Genomic DNA, 15,685 nt, shown 5'->3' with positions numbered 1-15,685 from the left:
CATTTAGTAAAGGAAGTGAATGGGGTAAAATAAGAAATTTTTTTCTTTTAATGTGTTAAACAGGATACTTTGTTTAATGCAGTATTGAAATGCCTGGTACGCAGGAGAAGACAGCTGTTTTGTTATTGATAGGAATTTGATATTTGTAATGTGACATGTTGAACTAGCTGTTAGTCTTTTAAATGTAGCCTGTCTCAGACCTGGTTCGTTTCTGTTGAAGTACATTACATCCGAATAAAGTTGCCACATTTAACAGTGTCACCTGTAGCACTTTGTTTACTTTCAAGCTTAGCTGCAGCATTAGCTCCTTTACGGTTTCTCAGTAATAGGCCTTAATCTCTGGAAACAGTGTGAGAGGACACTTCATACCGAGTTCCTTTTCTATCTAAAAAAGAAAAAAACCAAACACTACCCCCACAGTTTTGATGGGGAAGATTTGAGGGGTGGTTATTTGTCTGCTTTAGGTTAGCACTGGGAGTTGGCAAGTGCTCATCACCAAATACAAGTGTGTGGGGGGAGAGTTTGTTGCTGGTAGGATGGTTGGTATCACTGAGCCACCACTGTGCATGTCTGAAGTGCACTGTCTCTGAACTGGTCAGCTGTCTTGGGGATGGGAAGGATATTGGCAATTCCCATTTGATGCTTCATTTGTACAGCTCTGTTTTTAATTGATTCATTTTCAGGTTAGGAAGTATATTTCATGGTTATAGTGGTAACATACATAATACCCATCAAAGATACTGTTGAACTTAAGTCACATTCCTTTTCTGCCTTTCTTCTTCTCTTACACAATTTATTATCTTTCTAAATCTGCTTTATTACGTATAAACCTTACTCCAGTTTTATTCACATTTTCCCTCATGCCCACTTTCTAGCAACGCTCCTGGTGGGCAAAGAGCAAATGTTTTTTATTTGCATGTATGGGTGATTATTTTTTTTATTTACATATGTGTAAGACAGTTGCCAAATTCTAGTGTTTTCTCTCTTTGTTTTGAGAAGTTGGGTTTGAGAATACAGATTAACTTTAAATATGAAACTGATTTTCATATTTTCAAGAAACATTTGAGTCTTGAGTAGAAGGCTTCTGAGCAGAGCTAGGAACTGGCTATGAATTTAATCTATTTTGGTAATTAGAGGGGAGAAAAAGAGTAATGTCTTCCATCCAGAACAATTATAAATCACTTGGAGATGATTTCAGCAGGATGTAAAAATAACAGGTTCCTCCAAGTTATAAGAAATATCCAATGGGTTTTTAGCTTAATTGTGACCTGGTATTTTTCTGTTTGGGGGAAGGGCGAATAATTCTTAAACTTTTTTGCAAAGCAGGTTTGCTAAAATTTAAGTATTTAAGCAGCGGAGATCTTTAATATTTTGGTGAGGCTTTGTTTTGTTCTCAGTATCTAAACATACATGTGCCTGTTTACTCGGACAGGATTCTCTCTGATCCAGCATCATTAATGTTTACACAAGATTTAGGCTTGAAAATGATTCCGAACTTCTGGCTGTGATCTCCCCCGCATCCCCCCTCTCCTTGGGTTGATTTTGAAGTGTGTATGTTGCCTGGGTATAGTTGCATCTTTGGACTCTCTGCTTTTCTGGGAGCTGTAAGCTATTTCTCTCTCATCTTGTTAGTTTTATGTTGTGGGTTAACTGTACCCTGGTAAATACGGTCTTTTCCCTGTGACAGTTCAATTATTTGAACCTGGGTTCCAGTATTACCTAAATACACTGCAGTTTCATGCTCATAGCTTGCTGTGTCAGATAGCGCTGTAAAATGGGGAGGGAGGGAACTGGAGGCTGTAGAGCTAGAGGAAATAGTTTACAGGAGATCAGAGCAGGCCGCACACCGAGTTTCCTCTTTTATTATCGTCGCACTTAGTGCTGCACAAAGAATTCTTACCTTGTCTTTGATGGATGATCTGTGGTTGTCATGCATGCAAAGGTGTTGATTTTTAGATATATGTACCTAATTTAAATCTATCTAAAATTTAATAAAAACCCCCCTAATTTAAAACGAGTAAAGACTGGGGGGGGGGGGGGGGGGGGGCGCTGGTGAAGCCCTCCTTGAGTTAGTAACTATACATCTGATATTTTTAAATTTTTCCAAAGTTGTGTACAGGCTCTTCCAGTTCTGCGTACAGCAGGCACATGTTATGCTAGGTGACAGTATAATTATTAGAAAAAAGAATATACTTGTTTTTCTCACAAACAGAAGTAAATTTCAAAACCACTCCGATACAGTCCATCGAGCATATTTCTGAAGAAGTAACATTTTCTTAAGACTATAAGGTGGTAGCATTAGGAGTGCTTAGTGAGCTGGTTACTGATCACAGGAATATCTCAAGAGTGAGGTGCTGGCTGTTGAGCTGCTCAGGATTTTGCGTGAAAGGGAACATCTCATGGAGCTACATGGGAAAAGCAAAATTTTACATACCTCACCGGAAGACTGTAATTCAATGTCAGGTTCAGAAAGTGTAAGGCATGAGTAGAAAAGGAAGCGCCACTGTAAACCTGCTGTTGGACAAAAAGTCTTTGCTGAGAAGTGGATGACTGTGGGACTATTGGAGTGGGCTGTAGAGGTTTTGCAGGGCTTTGGCTGCAGAGGAAATAAATAGCATCACTGGCACTAACGCTGTAGTTATTCATGCGTACTGTGGAGACTGAAGCTAATAGTTTTGTACTAGTCTATTTTGGGATAGCTTGCTATCTGTGTTGTTGTTAAAACTGAATACTTGGTGAGGGTAGGTTATACCAACACCCAACTTCTGTGGGGTTTTCTGAATCGCTGAATGTTTTTTACGTATGTAGATAGTAAAAGTATTAGGCATCAAAAGCACTCAGCTCACTTTATTTTTGTGGGCTTGTATGCAAACTGAAGTTGTAATGGTTTCTGACAGTGTGTAGAAATGCAGGACTGTATGTGCTAACCTGTCATCATGGAGTTTTTTGTTTTAGTATAATCTTTTTGATAGGAAAGGCTTGCTTTCATGTTTCCAATGTTAGGAATTGGCCCATGTCTCCCCTGCACAACATGTCTGTTCTAGTCATCTGATTGCCATAGCCTAAAATATGTGCTTTGCTAGGCAACGTGAGTTGAGAGGTGAAGTTTGGGCTGTAAACTTGAAGCAATTTGCACCATCAGAGGCAGCTGTGCATAAATGAATAGGCTGAAAGTGAAAAGAGGAAAAAATTTGGCTTAACACAGCAAGGCAGACGTTTGAAAAGTCAAGAAAGTTACCTCTGTTCATCTAGGGTTATGTTTGTTTCTTTTAAAACAGGGCTACAAAACTTTTAAAAGTGATCATGTGATTGCTGTTTAAGGGGGCATCTTGGCTTGCTGAACTGCTTAAGTATCCACAGCCTTAAGATTTTTCCTGTGAGTCAATACAGACATTGGTATAGTAATATGTTTAAAGTTTAAGCTTTTCTGTTAATAAACAGTTCTCAGACGAGTTCAGTAATACATAATGCCACTTCAGTGTGTAGGCTTCCAGAACTTTGTATTGTGTTGCTGAGTGCTCCTTACACCCTGCCTGTATGTGCTGTGTCATTGGATTTTTTAAATTACTTTAAATGTACTGCAAGTGTTTCAGATGCATGTATATAGTTTCAGATTGTAATATTGTAATACATGTGATAAATCAGTACTGTGGTTTGACACTGTAGCTAATTATACTCTGTCTTCCACTATAGGTTGCACAGAGCATTGAGGATCATCATCAAGAAGTAATTGCTTTCTGCAGAGAAAAAGGTTTCCATGGTTTGGTTGCATATGACTCCGATTATGCATTGTGCAACATCCCTTACTATTTCAGTGCCCATGCCCTAAAACTGAGCCGTAATGGGAAAAGTCTCACAACAAGCCAATACCTAATGCATGAAGTTGCCAAGCAACTGGACCTGAATCCAAATCGCTTTCCTATTTTTGCTGCTCTTTTAGGTAAGTGAAGCAATAAAAGAACTTGATGCGCTAGTCAGACTTACGATTTCAGTTCTGTATTAAGTGTTTTAAAATATTTGTGTATAATTTGACAAAGCACCTAGGGAAAGACATCCCTTTGTTTCAGACATTCCTACTAGAGGTGGGCCGGATGCATTTTTATGAGGCCAGACATGCCGAATTTGTAGAGACCTGCGAGCGATGCAAATTGTGGCTGTCTAGAAACAAGAGTAGAAAGTAAGAATTCTGCAAAGCTCTGCCTGGCTAAAATATTCCCAATGGGTGTGGGGGGGGAATTGGGGCAGTTATAGTTCTACTAGTTTGGGTCTTGTATAGTATATGAGGTCTACTTTTAATAATATGCTTTCCAGACTGGGAAGGCATACTGCTGTCCTGTTTTGTATTCTACCTAAGAATAGCATATATGGAGTGAAGATACTTGGATTGCAGTGCGTTTTTTTTCCCCTCAGAAATTAGTATTGGACAAATGCGACAGCACGTCAGCTGTACCAGAAATATATTACGCTATATGACTGAGTGAAACTCCACATTTCTAAAAGCACAACCAACCAGCATCTTGCCATTCCATTAGCATTGTTTGGATAGTTTCTTAGCACTTCTGCTTCTAATACTAACTGGTGGAGTATTTTTCAGGAGCATAGGTAGGAAGGACTTCAGTTTCAAACCTCTGCTTAAATTGGACAATTTTAACACAGCAGTGGTAGAGAATAGCTGTCATACTCTCTCAGATGGAAGAGTGAATTAATTACTAATAAAGTTGACTCCAATTAATAAGATCTATTTAGAACAACATTCTAACTTCTTTTTGGGTAAATAAGCATGGAGCAGTTCTTGATCTTGTACTGAGCAAACAAATTAAGAAAACTGGCTTTTCTTTTTATTTTCTCACTGACTTTGTGTTTTAGTATGGGTACATGATAGAAGAATAAAACTTCTCATTTGGAAGCTGTGAATAAGAGAGGCTATGAATTATTGCTTTAGCATTCTAATATTTTAGTAGTCTTTAATATTAAATTGTTTCTAGTCCAGGCAGGTACCTTCCATGTTAAAAAGGAAAGAACCAACACATCTTACAGTAGAAAGCCACAAGTATTTGACTAGTCGAAGTTGCTTTTTCTTGGTGTATGGTTTTTTTATATCCAGAATGGTTACCTGCCTGCATGGCTGTATTGAGGAATGGCAGATGGTTGGCTAAGCTGCAATTTAAAGCAAAAACTCTGTGTTTGCATGACAGACTACTATTGCTAGGCTTTGTTTTGGAGTCTATAAATAAGTTGTTGCATGCCAATTCAGTGAGTAAGAATTACTGCTTGAAAAGCAGTTTCACAGTTGCAGATATGCTTTATGGAATTAATGTGAAGTACATGTGAATTACATCATTTTAACTTGTCACTGAATTACAGCTACATGGCCAGTTGAGGCATTGCTTGGTGATATTAAATGGTAGGTGAAAAATAGTAAATTTTTTGAAGGTTTTGCAATTTTATGCAAGAAGCTCTTGCATATTTTTCTCTTAAGATATCTCATATGACAAAATATTTTTCAGCTTGCTCTTAGGAGAAAGAAACTTGAGGTCATTTCACATGATTATTAGAGAGATACTTTGTAGCTTTTTTTTCTTCCCAAATTGATGCAAAAGTTAAAAAAAACCCAATTCAGCTACAAGTTTAGTTTTGCGTATTCTTTCTTTTGCTTTTCTTCTGTGTGTGTATTCAATATGAGTAATCAGAGTAAAGTTTATGGAAGTCAGGATTAGAACAGAAGATACTTAGGAGGTCCTCCTGCAATGAGAAGTGGGGTGGTTTTTATATATATACGTATATTAATGAATACTAGGAAACCTAGGTATTTCATGATATAAACAATGATTATATAAGCTTACAACAAACAGATACTGACTTAAAGTACTGGCAACATTTTTTAACTTTTGCAACCCTAGGCATATAGTAACTTCAGGTTTTTTAATATAATACTGAATGCATATAGGCACATAATTGTGTGTAGTGTGACATATGTTTAAAGCAGAGTAGCTCATTCAGATCTAAATTTTTATATTTTGATTTAATATCTGAGGGCTTGTCTGGCTTTACAGGTTATTCTGCCCTTGCTCCTGTGGCCTCTTTGGGTCTCTTGAACCTGATAAAGAAAATCACAATGGGAGAGAACAAGTGAGCGCTTGATTACGTGGGAAGGCTAATTAATCTGTTACCTTGCTCTTCTGTTCTGGGTACATCAGTGTAACTCCCCGTGCTAGTACTTTATTTAGGAAAACATCAATGTATTCTGAAATAATTGCAGTTAAGCTGCTGGTTTAATGTTTACGATTACAGAAGGCCAAAACTATCACAATAGCTCTATCAGTACTCAGCTTTAGGTCTGTGTATGGAAAACTCAAATTTCTTTGTTTTCAGATACTTTCTTGTCAGTGTCTTCAATTTGGGGACACTGAAAAGAGAAGAAAATCTTGAATGATTCAGCCAAACATTCAGCAGTTGGAGGAGCCTGAGAAACAATGCTGAACTGGTCAATTAAAAAAACGTTCTCAATGGCAAATGATTTGGAATTGAGTTATGTTCAGGGATAAAGTCTCTGAAGTATTCCGGCAAAACAGTTTTCTGACTGTACCAACTAGGCAAATTTTTAAAGATTACTTTCTGAGAAGGTTATGTATACACTGTGGTTAGTTGGCTTGTTTTATAGCTTTTTCCTTCTTAGAGCTTTTCATGCAGAAGGGTTTTGTAGTTCTAGCTTTATAATATAAGGAGTATCCTTGTCATGGGTAGTTAAAATGTGGCCAAGATACTGTGTCCTCTGAGAATGTGCTCTTAAGTTCCGTCCTAATTGCTGTTGATGTAAACAGGAGTTGATTTGGGTTCTTTTGTAAATTTTGACTCAAATATTTCAGAGTGATTTAAAAAACCAAACCCCAAGCTTCAGCAGTAGAAAAACAAACACAGTGTGAGGTATAGGGCTGTAATTCATTGAACTCTTTAGAAAGGGCAGTGGCTTCAATTAGTGTCTAATTGCTTTAAAAAAACCTAAGGCATACACTATAATAAGCCATTAAAATGTGAAAAATCAATATATGTTGAGGCTGTTCAGCCAGGTCAAGAAATAGAGGTTGCTTATGTAACGTTGATCTCTTTCCCACTGTGACAGTACTTTGTAACATGTGTTTAGTTATGTAGTCTCATTCTGTTTCCCAGTAAAATTTTAGAAGTACGTAAGGTGAGTACAGGCATCGCTTCTTATTTGAACTACAGAAGATGCTACTGCACTTCAGCGTCCTAAATTCTACAGTTCAGTATGTGGTGAGAATTGATCAAATGGTCAGACTGTCTTATATGTGTGTTCAAGGGAAAGGAATTAATTGAAATGACAGATGGAGACCAAACAAGATTGAGGTTTTGGTGGAAGGGACAGAAGCTCTGACTATTTTAAAAGGTAATCTGGCATCTGCAGGAGTTTTTGTTAGTTATCACAAAACTGTCTAGTGGTCTGGTTGTAATTGATTTTTTCCGACCTGCATTATAAAGGCTATCTAATCCTACCTTGATTAGAGTAGCAAGATTGTGGCTGTTACGTATGATCTTGTTGAATCTTTCTGATGTGAGTTTAAAATTTAGCTCCTAATGAATAAAGACTATAATGTCTCTTTGCTGGAGATCTCAGCGGCAGGTGAAGTATTGATTGGACACAAAGACCTACTACTGCCAAGGCAATGGACAGCTTTCATGGTTTTCACATGTTAAAAGAGCATTAAAAGCAAACTAAATTATTTTACAAGCAAAATATAAAGAAAGTTAAGAATTGTTGTCATATTCAAAGAATCTTGTCAGATTATTTCTGAGTAGGTGAGAGTTCAGGATGTTGTCCAAACTGTGAAATTTAAAAAAAAAAAAGGGGCAAAAAAACTTTAAATATATTAATAGTAGTGAGAACTATGCATTCACTGCTAAGCTAGTGCTCTATAAAGCCAGATATTGAAAATATCCTTAAGTTTTCTACTAGAAGTGTAGCATTCTGTTTAGCTCTTTGTGAAGTTTGGATCCACAGACACTGAGCTCTGTCAGTGGTTGATTACTTACCCTTTGATTAATTCAAAGGTTTGAAGTATTTCCTAGTAAGAATTTTTTAGGGGTTTTTTCTGAATGTGATGTGCTTTGGGGAAGATTACCAAAATCATTTAAGTGATCTTCCATTTGTTGTGAACAGCTTGATAAATATAGCCACTATCTCTATTCATTGAAACAACTACATAATTTCCCCATTACTTTGATGCTGCCAGCCCAGGCTCCTGTCTGACCTGATCAGGTCACCAAAAGAAACTTCAGGAATTGGGAACCTGCTAAGTGTCATCGGAGCTGCCTGCATTCCTGAGGGTTAAATAAATCTGCCTGGTGGCTTGCTGCCTGACCCACACTGCATGATGGAGCAGAGTGCAGATTCCAGAGGCAGTTCCGATGTGGGTCAGTAATGGCACATGCTGGGATGCAGGAAAGACTTACCAGCTTGTGTCAGAGAGCAAGAGAGTGTGTTCATACACTGTTGCACCTGCATTACTAAGTCCTGTTGAGGATCCCCTAATAGGACATGCCAGGTTGAGGTTGACACCGTGTGTTGTGACTGGCTCTGTTGCTTCTGTAAGTGAGCTGGGTTTCATGGAAGAGTGTTCCTCGAGCAGAGGGAAATGTATCTTGCTGCAGCAGCATCATGGTAATTACGTTTTTCTGGAGTAACAAAAAGATATCTGCAAGTTTAATCTCTCTTTGTTAATTGTATTGATCAGGAATTGAGGACTGATTGCAAATCTGTTTTGCTGCTTGTAGAAACAGTGTGTAACATTTTATGGTGTACTTAAATAAAGTTCTGCATTACATTCTAGGTAATCATATTCTACCTGATGAAGATTTGGCTTCCTTTCATTGGAGTTTACTTGGTCCAGAACATCCACTAGCTTCACTTAAGGTACAAATTTAATATAACTATAAGCAATTAAGCTAAAATCAATCATAACGGTTAATCAGAACAGTGTAATATGTTAATTCACAGCAGCTATGGAAGGCTCTTGTTCTTGGTCACCCTCTGGTGTCCCAGTCTGTTGACTGCAGAAGATACCTGGGGCGATTAGCCTTACAAGGCTAAACTTAGCCTTTGTGATCCCCTCAGTGCCCTTCGGCTGCACGAGCCATATAGCTTTGAGAATGTAGCTTCTTACTCTCTTCTTTTTTTGAGTGGAAAATTTTTTGTTTAGTCATGTTCTTCAGCTGTCAGAACTAATTAGCTGGATATTTTCCTACCATATCATTTTATTTTCTACTGATCTGAGTTTGTGTATAATAGTCAGTTTTCTGTGCTTCTTAAAGTGTAAATATGCTAGAGAATAGGTTGCACAAGAAAGCCTTCCATAGATATTTTTTTAATTTATTTTTTAGACAAGTAACTTGTGTCTGATGCTCTTAGTTTACAGTATGTCTGTTCTGCTTCTTCACACCTGCTTTGTGCATCTGCCAAGTAGACAGCTATAAAAGGGAAACTGGACACATCAGAGAATGGGATAATAGTGACCTTTCTTTCTCTCTGCCACAATAGACCTATCTTTTTCCCTTTCTCCTAAGGTGTACCACTCAGCAAATCAATTTGCTTTTTGTAAATTCTGTAGGACTGTTTTGTTGTATCTACAACAAAAATAGGTGGGTTTTTTTTCCCCTTCTGTTCCAAAAGTTTATTAAGCATTGAAAAATTGTAACTTATTTTGCTGAAGGTAGAATTTAAAAACAGATTTGAGATTTTCAGCAGAGTTTTTAAGGCTTGCACGTGCATTGCTTAGTGAACAGCTGTGACAATTTGATGTTACGCTCATCCCCTATTTTGCTGCCGCTCCTGTGTTTAGAAAGGTAAGTGTCAGCACGTTGTAGTGGCAAAACAAAATATGCATGCATGTTTGCTACTTCCTTGTAAAACTTGAGATGAAAAAATGAAAGACTGAGTGTGCCTGTATTTTCATTTTTTACCAAAAGGGTTAAAGTATAGGACTTCTCAAAGTGGTTGATAAACTTCCTGATGTTCAGAATACTTTTCTGTTATAGGCTGAATAGAGACTTGTTTTACAGCCAGTTCAGAATATGATTTCAGACACCTAGACCTTCTGAAAAGCTTTCTACATGTACTGAATGACTTGACCAGAATGAAAATTAGAGGTTTGTCATCTTTGCTCCTAGGTTTACATTTTCAGTGGAAACACCAATTGGGCTTTGTAGCTGTCATCCTCCTAGGGAGATGAAACTTTGTTTCCTTAGAGCATCACTGGGCTGTCTTAGGCAGTCCTCCCCACATTTGTGTCAGCCCTTGCCAGTGTTAATCAGAATTGAAAGCGGTTCCTGTTTGGCTGTTACAGGCATTGTGAAAACTGATACACTGTTATCAGTGGAAAAAACCCCAAATTAGTGCCCTTGCTGAGGGAAAAGGCCAGCACTACACATGATTTGTTTAATTTCACAGCAGCTCGCTGGCCAGTTGTTAAGTACATGGCCCCAAATGAACTGCAGCATTTCTGTCTCCTGGCTGATAACGATGTCAAAGGGAGGGAAAAAAAGGGCTAAAACAACAAGGACACAAGTCTACAAGAAACCAGTCTTCATTAGTTACTGGTCATGGAACAACTTACTATTTTTTAGCCTCATTTTCAGCAGTGGTCATGGTTTGAAATTATAACTTGTTTCAGTAGCTCATTAATTCAATTTAATTTTATTTGACATACAAGTATGTCAGTGATGTCATTACAGCGCTCTCTGTAGAGACCTGGTAATGGTAGATGTGCAGAAAGCAGTATTTCTTGTAAATTTTATGCATGCTTAAAAAAAACCTAAAATACATGTTTATATTAGCCACAAGCTTGATAGCAAGAAGTAGTTTCGGAATAGTTACAAATAGTACAAGCTGGAAAACTGGAAATGGGGGGGAGAAGTTGTTATGGTTGCCCAGGATATCATCCCTGGGCTATATTTACAAACTTCACTTTATTGTATCTGTTTAGAGTTACTGTTGAGTATTCTCCATACTTGGAAACCAAGAGCTCTAATTCCACACTTCATTCAACTCAGGATTTAGAAAACTTCTTCTCATTGTGTAAAGATTTTAATCCTTTGTATCTAAGACAGTATGGTCTTGAGCATCAGATCTAACAGATTCAGTTCCCAGTGGCCTGCTACGACAGCTAATAACGCACAATTTATTTTCTGCATTCTTTCTTAATCTTTTATTATGATGTGGCAAAATGGTTACTCTTCCTACAAGAGAAGCTTTGCTAGTCCACCAATTAAAAAGTGTAACTTAGAAAAGAAACCACCAGTCTTTGCTGATAGAAAATGGATGTATCTGCTCAGGTGAAAAAAAGCAAAACTGAGGAACCTGTACCTCTGTTTTAGAGAAACATGAGGGTAGTGCGTTCATCTAGGAACAGGTGAGTAGAAATGGGAGAAAGGAAGAAACCTGAATGAAGAATCTACATTTCACATCTAGAAGGAAATGAACCTCACAGTCAGGACAACATCTTTACTTGCTGGATAAAAAGCCATGCCTTTCAGAAGACACCAGCAATGACCCATCAGCTCAGCAAAGCTGTTAAAGTCCCACGGACAAATTTAAATGAAGATACTTGAATTGCTATTGCTGCAAAAGGGGAAAAAATCAAAAACTGACACTGCAAGCTGTTCTGAGTCAGGATATTGTCTGTCTAAATGTCCCTATGTAAACAGATAACGGATCTAATAAACGTGTAGACCTGTGCTTGTGTCCTGACTGAGAGCAGCGTTCACTGCAATGACAACCTGAATCAGAAGTTGAAACAAGAAGGGCCTTGATAGACTTCCTGAGAAATAATTTGACTGCTAGATCTTGTTTGGAAACTAGCATTATACTACTTTTTATTTGTGTGCTTTGGGATTTATCTTTAAGACAAAGAATTCGGTTCTTATTCTGGGAAAGCTTGTCACAGTATGGAACTTCAAGATCAATGTATAATACCATCAGAATTATATTAGGAGGCCAGTTTCTTATCTCTGGAATGAATTAGTACCTATTTGGGAGCACATACCACTGAAGAAGTGCTGACTTATTCGCAACGTAACCTTAGAAACAAGTCTTAATGCAATCTCCCTTTTTGAAAAAGAAGAGTATGCAGGGAAACCTAATCTCCTTGGTTGTTTCATCTCAGTAGAGAGGCAAAGAGATGCTTCCAGAAAGCAATCCAAAATATGCAGGTTAGGGTCCTTCTCTGAATTGCTCTAGGAAATTCCTGTCTTTCTGTGTTTGTTGACTTCAGAGGGTGTCTGCCAGAGGGAGACTAATATGCTAAGTAGGCGCTTAGGTATTTTGCTGCTGCTTAGATAACAAAGGTTATATCTTAAGATACGATTAAGGTAAATGTCTGGTTGGGTTTTTTGGGTTTTTTTGATGCTAAGGGTCATGATAGGATGTTGCAGGTCAGAAGGGACCTCAGGAAGTCATCCTGCCTCCTGATAAAAGCATGGTCAGCTTGAGGTCAGAACAGGTTACTCAGGGCTTTGCCTAGACTAGTCTTGAAAATCTCCAAGGTTGGAGACTGCACAACCTGTCTGGGCAGCCTGCTTCGTGGTTTGACAATTTTTACCAATGGTAAAAATGTTTTGCCTTGCATATGGTCTGAACACATCTTGTTTCAGGCTATGTCTGTCATCTCTTGTTCTTCCACAATCCACCACTGTGAAGAGCCTGGCTCCATGTGCGTGATAACCTTTTTGTAGCTAGTGGAAGGCTGCTGTTAGTATCTCCAAAGCCTTGTCCTTGCCAGGCTGAATAAGCCCCATTCCTGCAGCCTCTTCTCATAGCGTAAGTGCTCCAACTCCTTAACTGTCTTGATGGCATTCTGCAGGACTTGCTCATCTGTTTTCACATCTGGCTTGAGCCCAACACTGAATGCAGTGCTCTAGAGGTGCTCTAACAAGCACTGAGGAGCAAGCTCCCTCGATCTGCTGCCTTATGCTCCTGCTACACAGCCCAGGGTGCAGCTGGCCTTCTCTGCTGCCAGGGCACCCGGCTGGCTCATATTCAGTTTGCTGTCTTCCAAGAGCCCCAGGTCCTTTTCTGGCACAACACCAGCCTGCAGAGTAGCCAGGGGTTATTCCTGCCCAGGTGCAAGACTTTGCTTTTGTAGTTGAATTTCTTAAGATTCCCATTAGCTCATTCCTCTGGCTTGTCTAGGTCTTTCTGGATGGCAGCCCTTGAGTTTGTGGTGGCGTGCAGGGTTGTCACGCAGGTTGTCTCATATGAAGTCTGTCTTTATCACATCTTTGGCTTGTTCTTCTGCTCTCTCCTTTTCTTTCTTGACATCGGTTTTGTTCTCTGTTTAGATTTGTTTTTCTCAGAGTCCTATTTGTATAAATGGTTAGCAAATGATCTCCATGTTGTGTGTATTCTTGTTACCATCAAGACATGCAGAAGTAGAAAGAGGTCAGTATCCCAGCCAGGATAGAGGGAGGAGGGGAGAGAATTTCTAATTGAAAAACCTGATCTTCAGGGAAAAGCTGAGCTTTGCTGGTTTGAGAGGATTTGAAGTCATCCAGGGAACTTCCTGCCTCTTCAGAAAGCTTGTCATTAGATCAGATGCACTACAAGCTCATAAGATTAAACGTTTTTAACATTCAAAGGCTGATACAAGATCCTAACAGTTTGGATGTGATCTGTAATAGAAATTGCTAGACAAAAATAACAAAACCCAGGCAATTTGTTGTAGTAATTCTTCATATCTTCTTTTGTCTCACCAGTGGGGAAAAAAAAAGTTCCCTATGCATCACCTCACAGTAACTGAATGTTCGAGATCTCCTTTTTTAATGGTTTGAAAATAAAACCAAGTGATTTCCAGCAGGCACAACAGTAAATGCTGGTACTTGTGTTGATTAGCTTTTAAAGGCTTCACTTCCTGGAGACAGTGGGCAACTGGAGTTGTCCCAGAGTTGGGGAGCTTTCCCCAAGTGTGGCTTAGGTACCTCCTACATCATCCTGATAATCCTGTGGAGTTACCTATATGTGAGTCTATTCTCTTTCAATAAAGCATTTTTGCAAGTTTATTTTGTCAAAACCAAGACATTTTTATCTTGTAGCTTCTGGGCTTGTAATGTTGCTCTCTGCCTCATTTTGACAAATAACCTATGTAGTATTAATTTCCCTTCCCCACTTAATCTTTTCAGAGTGCATTGGTAGGTTGCTTGTGATTTTTTTTTTTTTTTGTCAGTGGTCTGTTATGAAATTGAAGTAGTCTTTTTACAGCTAGCAGAGAAACCGTGCCATTTTCAGATGTCATGCTTTCTAACCTGATCACCTCCACGTGTGAGATCCACCTCCATGTTTGCCTTCCCCAAATTGATTTTTCCATGTTGTTGCTTGTCTGAAACTCTTCCATAGAGGATAAGGAAAAAAATCGCTCCTAGGAATAAATCTCTTAAAATGAGAAATTGGTGAAATATGATGCTGATTTTGCTCTGAAATGTTTTGTGTGCAATTAAAAGTAAGTTTGAACCGTGAACATGTTTTCTGTAACTTCTGCTGTTAAGTCTTAATTTTTCCCATACCTGACACTTAGTAAGACTTAACTTGCATTTTAATGCATTATTTATGATTCAGTAAAATGTACAATTTTGGGAAGTTCTAGAATTAATAGAAATCTTTTCTTCTTTAATATCAGGAAAGTACATCGTATTTCTCCATTTTTCATTTCTGGCTTCTGTGTAGGTCATGACATTTTTAGTTTTGAGGGTGTTCTCACATCTGGACTGGATGTCTTTGAATCAGAGTAAAATCAAATCCAAAATCTGTAATACAAACTTTCAGAAGGTCTCACTTCAGGAATTAAGAATATGCTCCAGCGAGGTCTTTAGGCTGTTTAAAAGCAACTAAACTGGGGGTGATATGCATAGTAAGCCCTTAATATGTCTCACTTGAGCTTCATACTTCTAGGGTCTGAGCTGAATATTAGTGCTAGAGTGATGTCTTCTCTTGATGCTAACTGCTTACAGTTTATGAAATATTGCTATCTTGGAGATCATCTTGGAGATCACATAAAACTAATGATGGATTGCTTACTCCTTTCATCCACTGAATTTTCAAGCAGAGATTGCAGAAACACTTAGGTAGTAATGCAGGGTTTCTCTAAGGGACTCTGCAGAGAGCACATCTAACATGACACAGCCATGTTATGATTCAGCCTCTTTAGAGATGTGTAATTGTTACACGTACAAATAAAATGGTAGGTGTTCATAAAACAACTTAGGTTACCAGTGAGGAGAAAATCTATTGCTTCTGCTTGCCGATTGGGTGCAAAATTTTATCATCAGTATTTGTGACTGTAAGCTTACACGCAAATGTGATCTATATTTAGTATTGTTGTATATATTCAGAATGCACACTAGTGAGAATTTAGAATTTACTATCTGAAATAGAAATAATTACTGTGCCACTGACTATACTAACAGAACTGTTCTTAATTTAGACTCGTAAAATGTGGAGCTCATCTCTACTGGTAGAGAATGACCAGGTATAGAATGAATATCCTGACGTTTGTAGAAAGTAAACATTAGGAGAAGGAAATTAATAAAATTGGGAATCTGGACAAAAATTTCATCATCTAAATATGAAGAAGGTAGTCTAAGAAATTGCATAATAAACAGATCAATTAAGAGCAGAAAAGAA

The 15,685-nt window shown here is 38.2% G+C and overlaps 1 protein-coding gene across 5 annotated transcripts in view; it reads left to right on the top strand.

Moving 5' to 3' along the window:
• The window catches only part of FAM120A (family with sequence similarity 120 member A), a 56,330-nt gene that overhangs the window by 2,897 nt on the left and 37,748 nt on the right, over positions 1-15,685 (top strand). For all 5 annotated transcript variants that reach the window (XM_074879823.1, XM_074879821.1, XM_074879822.1 and 2 more), the window contains exons 2-3: positions 3,694-3,940; positions 8,847-8,929. In XM_074879823.1, the coding sequence (XP_074735924.1) occupies positions 3,694-3,940; positions 8,847-8,929 (330 nt within the window). The remainder of the gene's footprint in view (positions 1-3,693; positions 3,941-8,846; positions 8,930-15,685) is intronic.

Source organism: Strix uralensis, chromosome 10 (genome assembly GCF_047716275.1).
Source record: "Strix uralensis isolate ZFMK-TIS-50842 chromosome 10, bStrUra1, whole genome shotgun sequence".
NCBI classification, from domain to species: domain Eukaryota; kingdom Metazoa; phylum Chordata; class Aves; order Strigiformes; family Strigidae; genus Strix; species Strix uralensis.
Note: the sequence above shows the minus strand (reverse complement) of the source record. Positions and strands in the feature narration are given on the sequence as shown.